Below are 20,080 nucleotides of genomic sequence, written 5' to 3'. Positions count from 1 at the left end.
TTTGCCAGGGGGGAAAAAAAAAAAAACACCAACAAAAAACACACCACAAAAATCTCACAGAAAAAAACAAACAAACAAAAAAAAAACACCCACAAGTTTTGCTCCTTTTGAGATGCCTGATGTCACTTGACCATGTTCACACTACACCTGACCTCCTTCCTAAAAATGGAATCAAAGCAGCAAAGTCTCTCCTCTCCCCTTGCTATCATCCCTTTAATAATTCTGCAGAATTAGGGTGAATGTGCTGATTATTTTCCACGTGCATTAATCATGGCCAAATCATGCTAGAGAAGGAAACTGCACAGCCTGCTGTTCCTTCTCAGCACCCTCCTCTCACCCTGCTCCCAGAATAGTCTCAGCCTGGAGGGCATCCTGCCAGTCTGATTAACAGTGTGAAATGGGGAAGGGAAGGAGATGCGACGATGAAGGAAAAAGACCTTGCCTTAAAATTTAGACATGGCTTTTGGCTTATCAAAGGAAGTGAGCAAAACAGAGAGAGTATCCTGCACTTGCAGCCATGAGCTTCCTCAGCTCATGAAATCCAGACAAGTATATGAGCAACTGCTGTCATCTCCTGCAGTCTTCTTCCAGTCCCTGTCCACTCCAAACTTACATATGCAAGTATTAGGTGCGTGAGAAATACCTGCCACGCTTTTCTCTTTTTCCGCTGTGGCTGTGCTTATTAAAATATTCAGTGAAGGCTTAATAATTTATGAAGATCTGCAAATGGTTAACCTATTGCAGTAGATTTGGATGGAGCCCACCAGGACACACAATATGAGGAAAGCAGGTAGTTCACTCCTTGACTGGATTTCTGGCTTCCAACTTTGCAGCTCTTCAGAGCAAGCATTCCCCTTAGACCTGGCCAGGAGGTTCCCTTCACCATCAACCAAGAGAAAGTGAGTGATCAGGGTGGTTTAACTTGCCTTAATGCAGGCATCTAAAACAGGATGAATCCATTGAGTCCTGGATCAGCTGGACATATCACCTGGATAGGCCACCTTCTGGGAAGCCTTGGAAGACCGTCACCAGCTTAGCCTGGATTCTGGAGACAAAGGGAGACAGCATATGTCTAATTTAGAGCTGTGAATGTCATATTTCAGGCTTGATTTGGCCATCACCACTCTCTGCAGGGAGGCAGCTGGTGTTACCAAGCAAGGAGAGAAGCACAAGCTCTGATCCTCAGCCTGTAAACTCCTCCAAAGAGGATCCCTGCTGTTGGCTCTCCTCCACAGCAGCTGCTGCTGCATCAGAAGAATAGTTTCTGCCAGGAAGATTTTTCCATTTTCCTTTTCTTTTGCCAAAATCCTTGAGGGCACTGTTGCTTTAAAAAAAAAATGCATCCAAAAGAAAGCAGATATGAAGTGGAGACAACCTGGCAGAAGGTGTGGGTGACAAGGCCAGGAAGCAAGCAGTTAGTGCTGGGCTATTTCCAGATGCAACGTGATCATGCCACACATTAATAAGCTGTGATGGGCATAAAGATGGGCAAACATTTGCCTGCAAAGCCAGCTGCTTCACACATAGATACAGTCACTGAGAAGCTCAGGAGCATGTTTCTAGTCCCTGTATTTGCAGAGCAAGGCTAGATAGTAGGTATCCAGAAGAGGGGAAACCCAGAGGTCAAATAAAAAGCCTTCTAAGGCTCTTAATGCAGATGAACATGCAGAAACACACACATTTCATGTCCCACAGCAAAAGGGTTAAGATGTCAGGGCATGTCGGAGCACTTAGTACACAATGCCAGATTTCCTCGAAGGCAAGCGCAGAAGTCTCTCCTCCTGCTGGCATTGTCTGACAGAGAAAAAAGCAAGGCCTTGCAGAAGTGTTTTTGCAGAAGGATGTTCTTCTTCCTCCAGCCTGGAAATCCGGATCCTCGTAAGTCTTTGCATGGACAGTTCACATTCTGTATTATAGCCATTTAATGCTATAAGGGCTGCACCCAAAACTTGCTGAAAGGCTTGCGCTGTGAGGTGGATCAGACCAGCAGCAGGTACGAAAAATGTCCTGAAATCTCCGACTTGCAATGGTTTTGTTCTCTGGGAATAGAGACACACACAGCAATCTGCTGTGACAGCAGGTGGCTTGAGGAGTATTTACAGAAAGATGGATTTTCCTCCCCATCATGCCCAGAGCAACGCAGTTGGGCAAAACAAACTGATCACAAAAATTACACATAGTGACAGAACAAAACATGTCAAGAAAAATGCCTTCTGGTGGTGTTTTGGCGGTGTGGGGAGGCGGGCAACACGGCTGGGTTCTGAAAAGCACCCAGCACTCCCATCAGTTATTTGACCAGTTTAAAACACCTCAAAGAATTACTGCAGCATTCTCCCTGTGATAGCGATCAGGTGTGGTTTTGGCTGAAATAGGTATTCTCTTCAGTATTGAGGACTCCTTTTGAAGCCACCCAGCATGCAGGATGTGGGATATTCCAGCTTACAGGGTCTATTTAAATCCCATGAAGGTTAGTGTGTTCCTGGGCAAGTCCTCTTGGAGAGCACCCTACCAGGCAAGGGCAAAGAGGATGCTCTGAGCTTGCAAGGTGAAGAGTTTGCATTGCTCACCACCCTCAACACAAGGGACTTGGTAGACCTGACTGGCTGGCCCTCCCTGTGCCACCTTACAGCTCACTTGGTCTTAGGCATCATACCAAAGGATTTGTGTAATGGGCTAACAAAGGTGATAGTTGAGGCCCCTAGAAACCCCTTCAAGAAATGCAGCTGACACCTACTGACCTTCTTCATTAGATCATGCATTGCTGACTCCTGACGTGATCTTGACCTCTTGATCCCATCATGACATCATCTACGTTTTCACACACGCAGAGGCCGATGAACTGAATCCCACCAAGCAGGTCCGAGATAAGATTTTCCCTCCACAGACATAGCCTGTTTCATACTTAGGAAAGCCTACCTGATGTAAACACTCTGCAGGCTGGTGGCCTTGGTGCCTTCTCATCACTGAGTTCTCCACAGACTCAGGTCATAAAGGTAATGGGCAGGACTTTCCCTGACACACATAGCAAAGACGAGGTGAAACTATCAGGCAGGGCTGGAGAAGCATGTACTCTGCAGGGTGCATATTCCTGTACTGCTGCCCGAGGTGGAGTGCTCTGATCAGTACATTTCAAATAAAACATGCTCACGTTCATCAGCTCCAAAGGAAAATAAAAATCCCCCTGTAAGCTTTTAGGAGGGCCAGAGGACTGCTGGATCACAACTTGGAAAGGGCAAGGTTGGAGCAGAACTTAATATTAGATTACTGAGAAGTTTAGATGAAAAACACTCCAGAAACACTTGTATGGTGTCTCGGTTGGTACCAGAGGGTACCCCGCGGGTTTTCAATCATTCACAGGGCTTTGGTGAACACCAGCATCTATGTTTGCAACCTGAACTCACTTTGAACACAGTGTTCCCAGCAGCCATTGCAACTACAGGCTTACGAAAGAAACTGCTTGAGAGGCTGAGGCAGACACATGTGAAAAGGAGAGAAACCTACCTCACTGCTTCTGCGGGACTCTGAGGAACAGCCCACCAGGGAGGCGCGGATGGCAAAAAAGGGCCTTAAGAAAGATAGCTCTCATATCGCCTCTCTTGCAAGGACCAGTCCTTCTTCTCCCCATCCCTTGATATTGTTCCTGCTTCTGCTTAAAAAATAAAATAAATTTTTTAAAAAATCAGAAGTTAACAGTGTGTGACTCCTTTTCTTGAGCATGTAAATACCATCGCTTATAAGAAACCGTGACTCTCTGCATGACATTCTCCTGCATCTTAGAAAGCCTTACACACTCTCAAAAACCTTCCCAGCACTATGACTGAAGATGGTTGCCACTACAGCAAAGTGTGAACCTGCAATTCAGCTGCCCGTGGGCAAATGCTGCTCACTTGCATCCATGTTCCCCTCCAAAGCTGGCAGCTTTGGATTCTGCACAGCCTGGATTCTGCCGTGCCTCTGAGAGCCTGCAAGGACATCTCCTGCCTCCAGTGAGAGGTCCCCATCCCTCCTCTTCTGAAATGACAGGCTGCATTAGACCGTTCAGAATCACATTTGGTTCTCATTTTCTAACAGACACGCAAGACAGTATTTTTAGAAGAAGCTATACTGGTATTTGCAAAAAATAGCCTTCTTTGCTTTTATCCCAAATGGGGTCTTTTCCAAGTTTCTTTTCCTACTTTAGTCATATCTCTAAAGCTGTTTGCATTAAACAATCCTATTCTAGAAGTGCATTAATCAGACTCTCTTTGGGCTCCTACTGCACATGCCTTTCTCTGTGTCACAAGGCAAAAATACAGTCAGCTCAGCCATAGTCTAATTCTCTCCCCCAGTAAAGAAGCCCCTCTTCTTCTAGGAGGAAGGCACCAGAGGAATCTGAGGGCCATATAGGGGTGACAGCAGATTCATTCAGTGTTTGCATGGTGCCACTGATGTCCGTGCATCAAGAGGAGCTTCCCAAGACTTGCCTACCACCATGGGAAGCCTGCCCTTACCGATCCCTCGCAGTTAAAAAATGTGGATCAACAGCCTGGTGCAATCCATCAACTGGATAGGAAAGCCACCAGCATGGGCTGGGTTTGCCAGGTACTCTCCTACCTGCCTGGCTGCGTTACTGTGGGGGCCCTCAGAAGTCTGCTTTGGGAATGGTTTTTACTGCTTGGCTATATTTTCAGCTCTTCTGAAAGCCTCCCTCTGCAGAGTGAGGGAAAAGACATCCCTGACGGCTGTGGAGCTCTGCTACCTGGTGGCAACAGAGCTTGAGGCAATTCAGCAGTGCAGAGGTGAGCCACAGAAACAAAGACAGGTTTGTTTGGGATTTTGTAGCAGACTCCTTGAAAAAGAACCTAGGTTTAATGAGGTGTTGAAGAGGCAAGGCAAGCATGGGATGCTGGTGTCTGCAGATGGGCTGGCGCTGAGCTGTGGGCAACCCACAGCCACAGCAACAGAAGAGCAAAGTAAGGTCGGGAGCCCTGGGGTCTGGGTCCTTCCCCAGATGTCTGCAGGTGCCCCTCTGGTGATGCTGCAAGCATTGGGGATGCACCTACCCTGAGCAAGGACCATCGCCGTCTCCCTTTCCTGCCACCAGCTGTGTGCAGACCTGCCTTTCCTGGGCAGGTGGGGACAGCATGGCCCCTCAAGCCCACCTAGACCAGGGTGCCCTTCCCCAGCACCAGGGCTGTGTTCCTGCTGGAAGGAACCAAAGTGAAAGGCAGGAAACCAAAAGGGAAACTATGCCTGACCCTAAAGACACCAGAGGCTACAGAGATCAGTTGCCACCACACCAAATGCACCGATAGGCAGCAAACTCTCCATCCTCAGCTGGTCCCTGAGAACCACAGCAAGGGGGTGGGCAAACGTGACCCCAGGAGGTCCTCAGCACAGGTCTGGCTTACCTTTTGCCAAAAGGCTGGCAAAGCACTGCTTTATACCAAACTGAACAAGATCAGCTTTCCGATTCTGTTGAGCTTTATCAACTGGCCCATGCTGACGTATTTAAAACCATCTTTTATTAATATACCATGGGGTTTTTTTTTTCACTCGATCCCTAGAAAGCCACTTAGTCACTCTGAACAGATTGCACTAGCTTCTTCCCCACGTGATGATGCTGGAGGTGATGAGAGGGACAAGCCATGGCTTTGCTACTGCTTCTGAAGTATTTCAGATACCAGTAGACTGAAGTGGCCTGCTGGATAACTAGAGCACTGGATTTACCCTCATGCTTAATGGGAAGTCTTGTGTAAACATCCTAATCATATTGCTGGATTATGACAATACTTTTATTTAGAAAACTGCTGCTAGGATATTGCACATACTTTTAAAACAAGCTTAGTGTACCCAAAACCAAGCAAACACTGGCTAAAATACTGCTAATGTCAGTAGAGGGGCCAAACACCAGCACTAAAAATAGGACACTAAAAGGAACATATCCCCAGCCCGTCATCGTCCATTGCTAGCCATCCGGGTACATGACGGGGGTTGCCCACTGTACTGCACCATCAGGAGAGAAGACGTCTATTCAGGAGACCCCAGGTCCCCCAGGTGCAGCACAAGCTGCTCTGAAGTCCTGTCCCACCCGCAAGGGACGTGGCAGAAAGCCCTGCATGCACACCAGGACCATGATCTGTGCCCAGCCAGAAGCAGAGGTGCCAGGATAGCAGAGATTATATCCTTGGGGCTCAGGCAGCTCTGGCACATCCTGTAGTTTTTATTCCTCTCTACCTTTCTAACACCTACCTGTGTTGATCACTTGCTATGGCATGCAAGGTTTTCAGAGCAAGGACATTTCTGTCTGATGTGTGATGATGTATGAGACCTCACAGACCTGGTATTATCCCAGTGTCAGTCACGTGGAGGTGGCACGACCCTGAGTGTGGCACCAAGCACGGTCAGACACACCAACTAGCAAAGGAAGGGGCAGGCCTGTTAAAGATGCCCTTGGGATAGTAAACCTCCTTGGCTGGGAAAAAGCACCCCCTCATGCTTTAAGTGGCTGGAAAGAGGCCACGACTGGCCAGGCGTGTGAGTCCAATGTGCTTTAAATTGCATGAAAAACTCTAAATAATTTAACTAAGTAACCTTGTGCTAACAAATGAAACCATATCTACTCCTGCAGGAAGAGGTGGATTTATTTGTCACTCTAGGTTATAAAGCAACATCAGGCTTTTATAGATAAAGCAGGACACTGCAATATTGATAAGATATCTGGGTTTGGTTTATAAATGCAACATGAATTCCTCTCTTTTCTATAGGGAATTAGATCAAGCCCTGCCAGCATGCAGACAGGCAGGGCCTTCAACTCCAAGCAGATCTTTGGTTTGACCAAACCAAGGACCCATTTTTCAGTTTCCACTCACCAGCAGGTGGATTTTGGCAAATGAGACTACTTCTAGTTAAGTATCTACCTCCAAGGCCAAGCAGGTGATTTCTGACAGCCACATGCAGGGGCTTGGGCAGGAGGAAGGTGCTCAACGCTCAAAGGAGCATTGTGAAGAACCACAAAAGGAAAGGCAACCCTCATTTTTATAGAGAAATAATAGATGATAAATAATCCAACCAGCACAAACTGACCAGCTTGATAAGTGACAGGGCTTCAAGTAGCCCGTGTCTAATTTACAAGACTGTACATAGACTGTGTGTTTATAACAAAATTCCAGATATTCTCTGGCCTATTCAAACTGCGCTGCAAGCAAAGAGCTGAGGGCTGAGAGCTTGGTTTTGCTGTGGCTTTCTTCCTCAGGTCTGACAAAAAGGGAAATACCAGTTTCATTAAGTTTTATTATCTGTTCTCTTCCCCAGCTAAGCCACCACCACCCGTGCAGGGCACAAGCCCAGCAAAGGCACCAGGCTGAGCACCTGCAGCTCCCGCAGGCAGGTTGCTTCCTCCCTGCCAAAGCCAGGACAGGATCTCACCTGCTTATTGCAACAGCAGCTGCCCCTGCCCTGGCCAGCAGCACCGCTGGAGCTGTACAAACCAGCCGAGCACCCCAGCCCCGCTCCCCTAACAGCACTGGGAGGAGCCATTGCCTCTCGGCATGGTTAACGCCAGAGAAGATCTGACTCAGCACGTGCATAGGGTACACCTGCTGCACACAGAGATCACATTTTCTCATGTCTTCTGCTACCTGTGACTGTACTTCTATGTCCATTCCCACACATTGCCACTGATCGCATCACCTTTCTCCCCTTGCTGCTCCTCTTGCAGCCCAAAGCTGTCCAGTCTTCTCCTTCTTCTTTTCTTTGCCTCCCAATGGCTGCTCTTGTGGTTGACAAAGTACTTCACATTTCTGTACACCATGCTTCATGCGTGGGGGCTTTCCCGCAGCTGGTCTTCAGCCACAGGGCACACTGAGCCAAGCACAGACCTTTCCTCCTCACTGCAAAGGCAAATGCTTCTTGACAGAGGCACAGGTTGAAAGGCACTGGTATGGATACTAACATAAGAGGATTTAAGTCCTAAACACTCAAAACTATGTGGTTTTAAATACGCAGGACAAACATGGAATTCCTGAGCATGGGACGAGCCCTGTGCCCTTCTCCAGCATACACCCCACACACAGTTACGGTGCCCAAAGCACCAGTAGACACTCAGCAAACCAGACTCACCTCCCAGCAGGGCTTGGGGACAGTGGTCCTACCCCAGCTCTGGTGAGGGATGGGCGGCGCCACCAGCCTGCACAAGTGGTGAGGAATTAGCTGTTCTCCTTCAGGCAAGATGCTATTTTTCTACAAGTTTTCTTCCTCTTCAGGAGGTGGGATGTAATTACTTTGTATAAAGCAATGCTTTTTGCATCCTATTTTGTGTTTGCCTGCCCACTGCCCTGAGAAATGAGAAGCATTGGAGAAAACCTTTCCCCATGAAGCCTCTTTCCTGGTTGAAGATGAACATGGCAGGAGAGCAGGGGTGACAACCCACACTAGAGTGGTACCTGAAGTCCCAGTGGGCCATGGCTGAGTAAGCCCAGAGGAACCACATTCCTGTGGGGGCTGAGAAAGACAAGGGACCCAGAGCAATTTAATTGCTATCCGCTGATGATGATGCTCCTGTTTAGCTCTGACCTTTGAACACTCTCTGGCATTCAGAAGATGTCCTAGCTTTACTATCCACATAAACATCCACTGGGGGTGCTATCTGGGGGGAAGAGTGAACTAAATATTTAATTTCAGTCTATTTCATCAAATATTTAATCTATTTAATATTAATTAAATCTTGGTCTGAATAAACAACAGCTAAAAATTCACCTCTTCCTCCAAATATCTGATAACTTGAACATACCAGTTTATGCCATCCCAATTGAGATGGTAATTAATAAGGGAGGGATCCTATCTTTATATTCCCAGGTGCTAGAGTTGCTGTGGTGGGTTGTTGGCCTCCTCTAGTCTTTTAGACTGAATCTTTTTGCTGCTGGTTTACACCAAACATTTCTACACCCTGCTTCGCTCTCATTTTCCAAGGACTTCATTTGTATCCCACAAGTGCGTGCCCTCCTAATCCCGGTCCCAGACAGTTACATGTTCAGCAGTAGGAATCCATGAAGGTAAGGTGATGAGAAAAGCTATTTCACCAAGGGGAAGTAAAAACCAGGCCCCTCGTTGTATGAATCATTTCTGGATGCCTGGCCCACCCTGCTGACACAGCTGCACATCTCGGACCAGCACCCAGCAGCACGGCCAGGAAAAGGCATTTCTGGGGGTGATGAGCAACAGCTACAGCAGGAGCGAATAATTTCCACTGCAAAGGATTTAAGCCAGCTAACACTGGGCTATAAAGGCAGCAGCCACTATTGCATCTGCCATTACAACCATCTTATTTTACTACAGGAAACCCTATGTGGAACAAGACCCATTCATCCCAGTCATACCAGCCAGAACACATTTTCTAATTAGCCCCAGTAGAGCCAACAGTGATGAAAGATTGCCCTTCATGCAACACTACTTACCTTGCTTTCCTCCGTGAGTGCCTGATTTAGCAGAGCAGCGTTTACCTTTTCTTTTCCTCTTTGCTGCACCATTTTAAAGCTATCTCACCCAAATGCTGAGCAGTGTTGATAAAAGTAATTATACTGCAGTTCAAAATGTATTGGATGCATCTTCATTATCCTGAGACAGCAACGCCGAAGGCCCTGTGATGGCAAATCTTTCAATGTGCACAAGTCAGATTATTCAGTTTAAACTGGCCATTTTAACTCTTCAGGCCCCACAAAATTTTGAATCTGGCTTAAAAGCCAAAGATGTTTTGAAAATAATAAATGTAGGATTATTTTTAACTGACATCTCTGAAGTTTAAATCTTTGGGTTTTGCTTAGAGAAACAGGGGGACTCCATTCTCTTCTCACATTGGCCACTTGGTTGACATGGGTCATGTCGCCGCTCTGTACTTTGGGCACCCCCCTGGGGAGCACAAAAACTTAGTAATGCATTTGGGATCCCCTGTAGAAATGTGGCTTTCTGGGTGACGGCACAGCAGAGCCAACAAACGCAAAGAGCTGTGTTTGTGCTGTGGCAAGGTTGCAAAGCACCAGGCACAGCCATGCCTAAATTAACAGGAAGCTCATTCTGGCAAACCTTGTTCAAGGAGCCATTTCAGGTCAAATATCTGCATCACAAAACCAAGAACAACTCAGCTTTGCACATAGGCGCCTTATCACTCGATTACCCAGGGATCGTGATTGCGGGGATAATTGCTAGGAGAGGGGAAGCTCCACCAGGGTGTATATCAGCATCACAGCAGCCGAGCTGTGCAGGCCTGCCGCACTCAGGGTCTAACCCTGCAGGGTTCAATCTGCAATAGGAATAGTTTGTCCAAATTTTCCTGGTGGCAAAAGTTATCTTGTTAATAACAGGCCAGAATTCAGCATTTCACTCTTAAAAAAAAAAGTTCAGTCAATTCAGAAGAGCAGAAGGTTGGATGCACTGTCTTCAATATTTATCTACACAACTATTTTATTTTTTTACTTGGGGAATTTTCAGTAACACCTTAAGGTTTCAAGCTTCAGGTGAATGCTTTGCAGCAACTCCATGCATGTAGATTACAACAAAGCAGCCTTCAGCATGAATTATTTTATCAGAGATGTCCAGTGGTGGGAAGAATTTTCTTTTATTCTGCAGAGAGAAATTGAAAAACAGACTGGAAAAGGGCCATAAAGGCACGGTCCAGCAAAACACAACTGTTTCAGCTAGCAAAGGAGCAATCAATCCTTTCATGTAGTAGCTGATTTCAAACAAATGTTTCTCATCTCTGTGAGCGAACCCTACAGCAGGTCACACAGCCTGGGAGGACTGCAAGGCTGCTCTTACAAATGCAACGCCCCAGGCTGTACCCAAACCAATATGGGCCAAACGCTGCAAGCACTGCACACAAGGAAGCAGGGCTGTTTAGATAAGCTCACCTGACCTCCTGACAAACCCCACTCAGTTGCTGGTTTTTGACTCAAACACATTTTTGAAAGCCATCCAGACCTGCCAATGCAGAGCATCATTGAAGGGAAACACATGTCAGTGGAACTTCTCCATTAGCGCAAAAGGCACCGCTGGCCCCAGGAAATCCCTGAATGCCTAATGACCCCTGAGCCTCCTGGGAAGGGTCCTTGCTTCCCCCTATTCCCCTAAATCTGCTAGAGGCCACTCTCAGAGCCACAGGACCTAGATCCAAGCCAGCACAGATGGTCTCTCCTAACTCGGCCAATATGGAGTTGACCATCACACTAACAGACTAAACCGGAGCCAGCTTAAGCAGTTTTAAACCAGTTTAAGCTGGCAAGTTTACAACTTTACTGATACCTACTTATCCTCAAGTGACAGAGATGCCTTCCTGCTCCCGCTTATGGTTTGTCCTCGTGCCTTTTTGTTGGATTTGGGTGCTGGGATCCATCTCACATCCATATAGCCCTGGATGTGAGATGTCCTCACACACTGATAGTCCTCTCTTGGAAATGAGCACTCCTAGGCAACCACTCAAATGGCCAAGAAGGTCCCTCAAGAAGGAAGGGATGTTGAATGACCAACTCAAGCACCAGCATCTCCATTCAACACCTCCCAACATTCAACACCTGCCCCACAACAGCAGGTCTCCTTCTCTCCTGGGACCAGCCATGATCCAACCCAAGGAAGGCATGTTTTATGGTGCCCCACAGAGCCCTGTTCACCGTCAGCTTTGCTCAGCCTTGGGGACATTTGGGAGTGCGCTGTGGCCTCGTGCAGCATTACTGCAGTGTGACCCCCTGCTGGAATTTCACCTGGACTTCCCAAGACTCAATCTACAAGCCTTTCTGTTCACAGAAGGGTCAGGATCCAGTCCAGGAGCATTTGTGAGCTGAGTACTAGTGGCTAACGCAGGAGGTGCACTCCCCACTAACCCTGTTCTCTCTTCACTTCATTTCTACAGCTTGGGATAAGGCATAGCAATTGCAGCTACAAATACTTAACAAGTAGCAGAGATGTTACTATAAACCAGCAGTAAAGAGCAGTTCGTAGCAGGAGCGGTGAGACAGCTCCAAGTGTAGCTGCCTGCCAGAGCACAGGCTGTAATAAAGGAGCAATCTCAGCAGACTTTGAACTTTTCCAGTGGTGAAAGAACAAGGAACGTTAAGAAATAAAATACAACAAAGAGTTTCAGCTGATTAGAGCCTCACAGGCAACCAGGCCAGCAACCCAACCCAGAGGGACATCACAAGGCACCACATCCAGCAACCCCTAGGCAAGGGGATGCTGGGTGGGATGGGGGTACTTACGGCATGGGACAGCTGACAGGCATGGGCTGAAGCCCACAGAGGCTCCCCCAGGCACGGGAAACTCATTTTGCCGGAGCAGAGTGATTCAGGCCAAGTCCATCCCTCACTGGAATACCTTGGAGACGCTCCTCTCCGTGACCAGCTCCTTGTACCCCAGAGAACAGGGACCGAAACCCCGTGGAAATAAAGGCATGTGTCAGCAGGCCGAGTAGGTCAGGAACAAGCCCTGGGCAGGCAGTCACCGGTCTTCGCAGGGGCAACCCTGCTGCTCATGCAGCTTGCACCTGGGGACATTCTGGGACACTTGCCATGTCTCACCTCAGCCCCTCCTGCGCGTCCCTGAGCTGACACTTTTGGGCTGTCCTCGGGGGTCTCCACAAAAGGGTGGGGTGCAGGTTCACCCCACACAGGAAAGCTGTGGAGAAACCCCTCCAGGGTAAAGCCGAGAGCAGCACCTCTTCCCACTGCTTGCTGTGCCAGCCCAATGGCTCCTACCCCACTGGGAAGGCAGGTCCCCCTCCCCGCCCTCAGCCCTCACACCATTAACCGTGCAGCACCAAAATAAAAAGTATGAAAAACAAGCAAAGTTCATTACATCCCCTAACGTGTCATTTGCATGGGAATGAGCTGAGAGCAATGAGGCAGCTTTCTCCTGTTGAGGAGGGATTTGGGAGGGGGCAAGGGAAGACCCGGGCATCAGGACCAGGCAAGGGCGGTGAGACTCAGCCCCACAGGGAGATGAGGCAGGCACAGATGTGAGCAAAATGGCAGAGCTGGACTCAGTTACAGCAGAGCCAAGGGAGGGTCCCAGCAAAGCCCACAGCAACACAACCTCTGGCTCAGAGGCAGCAGGGCCAGTCCTCACCTACCAAGGGGAAAGCGATGGTGGGTTCACCCCAGCACCTCCACCACACATCCCACAGTGCCCAGAGGTCACTGCGGCTTGGAATTGCCCATCCCCAGCAGGCGTAGAGGGTCCAGGACACAGCTGAAACCAAAATGACCAACAGCTGAGGGAAAATGAAATAAAAGCCTGAGCTGGAAGGTGGCAAAGGCAGTAGGATGGTGGAACTTCAGACACCAGCCACAAGGATGGGCAGGCAGCTCTGCCACGTCAGATGCCTGTGCATAAAACAGCCCCTTGAGTATTTTATTTTACTGGACACAAGGTTCTGGGAGGGACACAACCTGGGAGGCATAATTTCATGTTTTTGCACCTTACCTTTACTTTTGATAGAAAATTGGGAGCAATCAGACTGCTGTCAGCTGAAAGCCTAACTGAAAGCCCACCAAAGCCCCAGTCCCCCAGCCCCAAACTCACCAAAATACTCTACTGTCTATAGTAGAGGTTTGGCCATGAGGACATCAGACAGCCAAGGGGATGGGGCAAGCATAACCGATGGCTGCTGGATTGCCTCCTGCCCCATGGGGTCTGCTCTGTAAAACCCACCAAGGCCAACAGGGCCAGCTGAGACGCAAGGACAGACAGCAGGACACTGTGCCCAGATCAAACCCTCCTGGCCTGCAAAGGCCACCACGTGGAGATCAAAAGGTTCATCTCTGGGCCATCACCAGGTGCCCTACACCCAGCAGTGATCCTGCTTGCCAGCCCTGGTCCACCTCCCAGCTTGCCCAGCACCTCCAGCTGCAAGCTTGGTGGCAGTGGCAGAGTGGGGCTGTGAGACCAGCAGCTCCAGCACTGGGCTCTGGTCACTTATTTTCTCACCAAACAAGAATCAGAGCAGGGAAGCAGGGTGAGTCCAGACACCCCAACAGGGGGAAGACCAGGAGCCAGAAGTCACGAACGGTTACATGCACTCCCGGGCAAAACGAAGCACACACTAAAGCACTCGCAGGATCGGTGCCTCCTGCACCCCCCCGTCTTCGGAGCTACGTGGCACTTGTGGCAAAGAAGCAGCCCAGCTGAAGCCAATGGCAAGTGGACCAGAGCATCCTCAGGGAAGCAGGTAGCCACACAGAAGCAGTGCTTCATTTGGTGGGAGAAAAATTCCCCATCACCCTCCTGCAGGGAGGGTCTCGGCAGCACTGGCGTAAGGGCAAGGAAGCCCAATCAGCTGGCCCTCGGGGGCTGGAAACAAAGCCCCACACAGATGGACACTCCTGCATATATCAAGAAATATTGCCTCCCAGCCTAATCATTTCTAATCCCATCTGCAACCTAATTATGAGAAACCTTCTCAACTCAATAGCTGCAAATGCTGCACCAGCCAGGCGTCCCCAGCAATAGTGCCAGGCTGGATTTCCAGGGAGCAAATCACATCTTGAAACCCTAAGCTCTTTTCTTTAAGAAACACGTGAATGTTCTTACTGTGGCATGAAAGGGGGGGGGGCGGGGGGAGTGGGCGGGGAACCCCGAGAAATATCAAGGACTCATTTGTTATTATGCCACTGCACAATAAACTGAGCCATTGTTCCCTACCTGGAGTAATAATGCCTTTCAGAAAACACAAGTGTTTTTCCCAATGCGTTCTTTAAAAACTGTCAATGCCAAAGCTGCCGGAGGATCGGTGAGCTGCTGGGGGAAAAAAAAAAGTAAGATAAAACAGCTAACAGATTATCCAGAGGGTTTTCACATTTGATCTGTAAATGCTCTTTTATTTAATAAAAATAATCATCCATTATAGCAACTTCTGCTCATGGTTGGGTTTTTTTGGTGTTTTGGTTTGGTTTTTTTTACAGTAAAGCACAGTTTATTTGCTTTCTTCACCTCTTGAGGATTCAATTCTGAAAACGCAAGTGAATGTAAACATTGCTCTCCAGGTCCCAAGATGCATCCGGGGACCCTTGGAGTTAATCACAAAGTCAAAAGAGAGAGCAAAATCAACAAAACACTTCCCAAAAGTAAAAATGTATTTTTTAAAGTCTCTTCCTATGCACCGTATGACTCCAGAGAAGGCAAATTCATCTTATACACAAGACACACAAACTTTGCTTTCTCCAAACAATTTCTATGACTTGTCAGTATTTGATAAAGCTGTTTTCATAACATTAATAGGCTTGCAGTCTAATTTATTGTGATTGATCAAGTTTTTCCTTTTAATATTATCCAGAAATTTCTTCATGGCACAAGGACGTTAGATTTCTTTTGTTCTGTCAATTTTTGTGTATATTTTTTTAGCAGAAAGAGCTGAAAGACATTTCAGGAAAGGAGTGTAAAAGCAGTATTAACTCTCTATCCTGCTCCAATCTCACAATATTTACACTTCTTTTTTTTTTTTAAAAAAAAAGCTTAATTACACTACAAAATACTGGAGAAACTGTCAGTTAAGTTTCCCATTTCAGAGTTTTGCCCTGTGTAAGACTGAAAGTGGGATGCGTTCGTGTTTCCCAGGAAAGATGAGACTGGCAGATTAAAAACAGAACTCTTCTCCCTTAATTCAGAAAGGTGGAACAGCCCCTGTGCACAACCTTACCCCCCCCCTTCTGCAGGAGATCCCGCAGGAGTTAAACCATCACGAATCAATACAAATGAGATAACATGATATACGGAGCCCTGCTATTTGTTTTGAAACGTTATCTATTTACAGTTGGAGGCGGGGGAAGCAAGTTAGCATTGAACACATTTCAGTGCAGCAGTGTGGTATAATATCAGCCAAGATTAACTCGTGGGGAGCCTGGCCAGGTCCTAAGCCTCACATTGCACAGGGAATCGCCTGTCACTCCACTGGCTGGGATGTCCCTGCCTGCCGGCAAAGCCACCGCTCCATCAGGGTCTGCTTTAATGAATAACAAGAGGGAAGTTACTGTCTCAGCTGTATTATATCACAGAAATGAAGCAGAATCAGGTACGATACAAAAAATAACCACAAAAATAGCCAGTCTGGTGAGGTCTGTGATCCTAAGCTTTATAGCCAAGAAATATGACTGGACATTGGAAGTTTTGGTAATATTATCAAACTGTCAGGTAGGGGGGATGGCTCTAGCTGTTCAGCAGTTTTGAGTAAGAAGGGTTTAGGGGTGGGAGGAGAGGGACTTTTAAGGAGTCAAAGATAATTAAAGCATTCACAGTTTCAAAGCTGCTTGCCTGACAAAAATTAAGACATTCAGATTCAGGGATACAATACTATATTTTACAAGGGGGTTAAAATTAATTACATATACAACAGGAAAAAAAAAGATACAACAAAATAAAAAAGCCAACACCTCTGGGGTGGCATACTCCCTCTTTGTTGTTCATCTCATGGAGCTGCACGTTGCTTGTCTTTAAAGAGTCAAACTGAGCAGTCATGAAAGTATCCACTGAGAGATTCTGGCAAAAGAAAAAAAAAAAAAACTAACAAAATAAACCAAGCAAGTCAAAAGCCATCTTCCCCTGGAAAGCCAAATGCCACGGCTCGGGCTTCCACTTGCCTGCTGCTCCTCGCTGCTGCTGCCTGGCATTTCCATAGGCTCACCTTGGGTTTTAAAGGCTTCCTGCTCGCAAGCTGAAGGAAATCATCCCATGCAAGCACAGCCCAAGAAAGCCATGCCTTACTCTTCTACAAAGTCTTGAATTAGTCCTACCCATAGCAAAGGGTGCTTCAAACAATCCTTTTCCTCTCTATCCTACAGAGGATCCTTTTGAAGGCCCGTCTGAAGTCGTGGTTGAAAATGGTATAGATGACAGGGTTCAAGGAGCTATTGCAGTAACCGAACCAGAAGAAGAACTTGAAGAGGGTGTCGGGCACGGAGCAGCTCTTGCAGACGGCCGTCAGCGTGTAGGTGAAGAAGAAGGGGAACCAGCAGATGACAAAGACCCCGATCACCACCGCCAGCACAAAGGTGAAGCGCTTCTCCCGGTTCTGCCTGCCCCTCCACCGGGACCCTTTGGTGTTCCTCTCCTCCTCCGCCTTCCTGGGCAAACTGTCCCCAGGCTTAATCTGGCTCAGCTTAGTCTTGGTCTTTCCCCTCGATGGTCTCTCTGACTTCTTACACTGGTTATTCTCCTGGTGCTCGGAGGAAGAGGTCTCCTCCATGTCTATACCGTTGACCTCTCCCTCCTGCCTGCCGCTGCCTCCTGCTGCCTTCTCCCCATTGAGCTGGGCTGTGGCTGGCAGGTCCTCCTTGTCGGCCAAGCCATTTTGCCTCTTCTCAGGGCGCTCTGCCCGCTTGTTCGGCGGTACCCTGGTTCGCCTCTTGGCTATCTGGTAGATGCGCACATAGACCAGGATCATGATGAGGCAGGGGGCAAAGAAGGAGCCAATGCTAGAAGAGATGATGTACCACTTCTCATCGTTGATTTTGCACCCTGCCACCCCCTGGTCAGCCTGCTGCCCACTCTTCTTCTCAATGGAGATGAGTGGCGGGAAGGAGATGACAGCTGAGATGACCCAGACAATGAAGATGATGCATTTGATGCGGCGCGGGGTACGTTTGAGGTTGTACTCGATGGCTTGTGTGATGGACCAGTAACGGTCCAGGCTGATGGCACACAAGTGCACGATGGAGGAGGTGCAGAACAGCACATCCAAGGCCAGGTAGATCTCACACCAGACCTTGCCAAAGTACCAGTACCCCATCACCTCATTTGCCAGGGAGAAGGGGATGACCAGCGTGGCCACCAGGATGTCGGCGGAGGCTAAGGAGACTAGGAAGAGGTTCTGGGGGGCCTTGAGCGCCCGGCTGGTGAAGACAGCGATGATGACCAGGACGTTGCCGAAGACGGTGAAGAGCATGAGCAAGCCCGCCAGGCTGATGAGGGTGACGGTGGTGTGTAGGGGGTACGGCATGCCCCAGCCCGGCCCGGCACCGCTGTCGTTGAAGGTCCCGTTGGCACCAAGAGGTGGGTAGCCCTCCTCCTCCTCCAGCTGCCGCTGGTACTCCATGGAGGAGAAGAAGTGGCCCCCCTCCGTGAACGGGTGCTCCAGGTTAAACATCAACCCCGGCTGGGTGGACACCCCCGCCCTTCGCCCCCTGCCCCACCCGCGCCGCGCCCGCCTCGGCTCCGCGGGGCTGCTCCGCGCTCCTACTGCGCCGCTGGCCGCGGCGGGGCCGGGCGGCGGCCGCCGGGGCGCTGCGGGGGCCCGCGGCTCATTGTGGGGCGCTGCCGGCCGGGGGCGCGGGGCGGGAGCGGAGCGGGGCCGGGGCTGCAGCCGGCGGCGGCGGCTGCTCTGCCTCGCTCGCCGCCGAGCCCGCTTTATAGCCCCGGATCAGGCCGGGGCTGCCGCGTCAGCCCCACGTGGGGAGCTGCCCCCGGTGCGCGCACGCACAGACACACAGACAGGCACACGCACGGACAGACACGCACCCCGCACACCCTCCGCCCAGCCGCCGGTCCCGTCCGTCCGTCCGTCCGTCCCCCCGCTCCGACACGGGCACACCCCGCCCCACGCACACCCCCCTCGCCCCGTGCTCACGCCCGCCCGCCCCGCACGCTCTCTGCTCGGCCCTTTCGCTGTTGTGCCCAGCCGCGCACCCCCGGGGCACCCCCAGCCCCTCGCCCCACGGTCTCGCCCAGCCCACGGCGGGGCCGGCTTCACCCCGCCCGGCGAGAGGAGCGTCCCCGCGGAGCGGCGCCCGGCGGGTCGCACCCGTGCGCGGATGCGCAGCGAGGGGCTGGGGCACAGCGCGCGTTTGTGGGGGTGGGCGGGCAGGCGCCGTGAGGGGCGCGCCCGCCGTCCGCGGGGGTGCGCAGCCCGCGGGGCTCCGGGCACCCACGGGGGTGCGGTGGGGGCCTGCTCCTGCCGCCGCCGCCAGCCCGGGCAGCGCTGGGGTGGCGGCAGCCGCCCCGTCCCGCGTGTGCGTGCGGGCACCCACGGGCTCCGCCGCGGCGGTGCGTCTCCGCTCCGGCTGCTGGGTGCGCCCGGAGGGCAGCGCTTCGCCCACGGTCCCCCGTGTCACCCGGGGCGGGGGGGCGGGTGTCACGGCAGCGCCGCTCGCAGCGGGGCGGAGGGCGGGCAGGGCAGGTGGGGGAGCCCCCCCGGGCAGGGGGGACAGGGGAGCAGCCCTTCCCCCCCCAGGGAGGGGGACAGGGGAGGCAGGGGGGGAGCCCCCGGGCAGGGGGCACCGGGGAGGCGGGGGACCCCCGGGCAGGGCGCTGCCGGCGCGGCGGGCGGCGGCGGGCACTGGCAGCGCGGGGGGGCAGTGGCACCTGCTGGCCGCGGCGCCTCACTGCACCCACCGCCCGCGGGCTGAGCCCCAGCCTCCCCTCCCCACCCCGCAGGGCTGGGCACCCCCCGAGGCTGGGCGGGAGGAGCCCCAGCACCCCGCTCCGCAGGCAGGGAAACGCGGGGCTGGGGGGGGAGCAGCCCCCAATAGGGGAAGTACAGGGCAGAGCAACCAGGTATGGGGCCAGCCCCCCAGGCTGATTCAGCCCTAGCTGCATAGGCCCTCCCGCCTCGCAGCACCCACGAGGGCTCCCATCCCATGGCACCAGACCCAGCAGACTTTCTCCTGGGACCCCCTCGTTTCCCCCCCACACCGTGCTCCCCTGGCTCTCCTCGGCCCCGCAGGCAGGTGTAAAGGTGGCAGGTGGCAGGTTCAGGTGAGCAGCTGCCCCCACACCCTGACCCATGGGGTGCCCCGGCCCTGGGGAGCATCCCCAGGAGGTTCCCCAGGAGCACAGGGGCTGGCATTACTGACCCACGTGGCTGCAACAGCAACGCAGGACCTTTTTGATAGCAAAAGAGCAGTAGTGACGTACCAGGTAGCCCTCCCAGCCCTGAAAGCTGTCAGCTCTCAGCATGTACAGATTACTCACCCGTACGGTGCACGGACTCCAGCCCTGATCCTCTTGCTCACAGTCTCTTCTCCCTCATTTTCAAATGGCTGTAATGATGCTCACTTGGTGCTCCAGATTCAGGCAGCTCTCAATTAATCGCAGTGCTGAACGCTTGGGCCAATGAACGTATTTGCTC

General features: G+C 51.0%; 1 protein-coding gene across 1 annotated transcript; it reads right to left on the bottom strand.

Annotated features, from left to right (window-relative positions):
- Positions 1-14,819: 14,819 nt before the first annotated feature.
- On the bottom strand, positions 14,820-18,505 carry ADRA2A (adrenoceptor alpha 2A). Its single transcript, XM_009513001.2, has one exon. It carries the CDS (start codon positions 18,098-18,100, stop codon positions 16,766-16,768), a length of 1,335 nt encoding a protein of 444 aa, XP_009511296.2. The 5' UTR covers positions 18,101-18,505; the 3' UTR covers positions 14,820-16,765.
- Positions 18,506-20,080: the final 1,575 nt, after the last annotated feature.

The sequence above is a fragment of the Phalacrocorax carbo genome, chromosome 12 (genome assembly GCF_963921805.1).
Source record: "Phalacrocorax carbo chromosome 12, bPhaCar2.1, whole genome shotgun sequence".
In the NCBI taxonomy this organism is placed as follows: domain Eukaryota; kingdom Metazoa; phylum Chordata; class Aves; order Suliformes; family Phalacrocoracidae; genus Phalacrocorax; species Phalacrocorax carbo.
Note: the sequence above shows the minus strand (reverse complement) of the source record. Positions and strands in the feature narration are given on the sequence as shown.

Excerpts from the sequence above, each read along its gene's own strand:
- ADRA2A (XM_009513001.2), bottom strand. The coding sequence starts at position 18,100 with ATGTTTAACCTGGAGCACCCGTTCACGGAGGGGGGCCACTTCTTCTCC.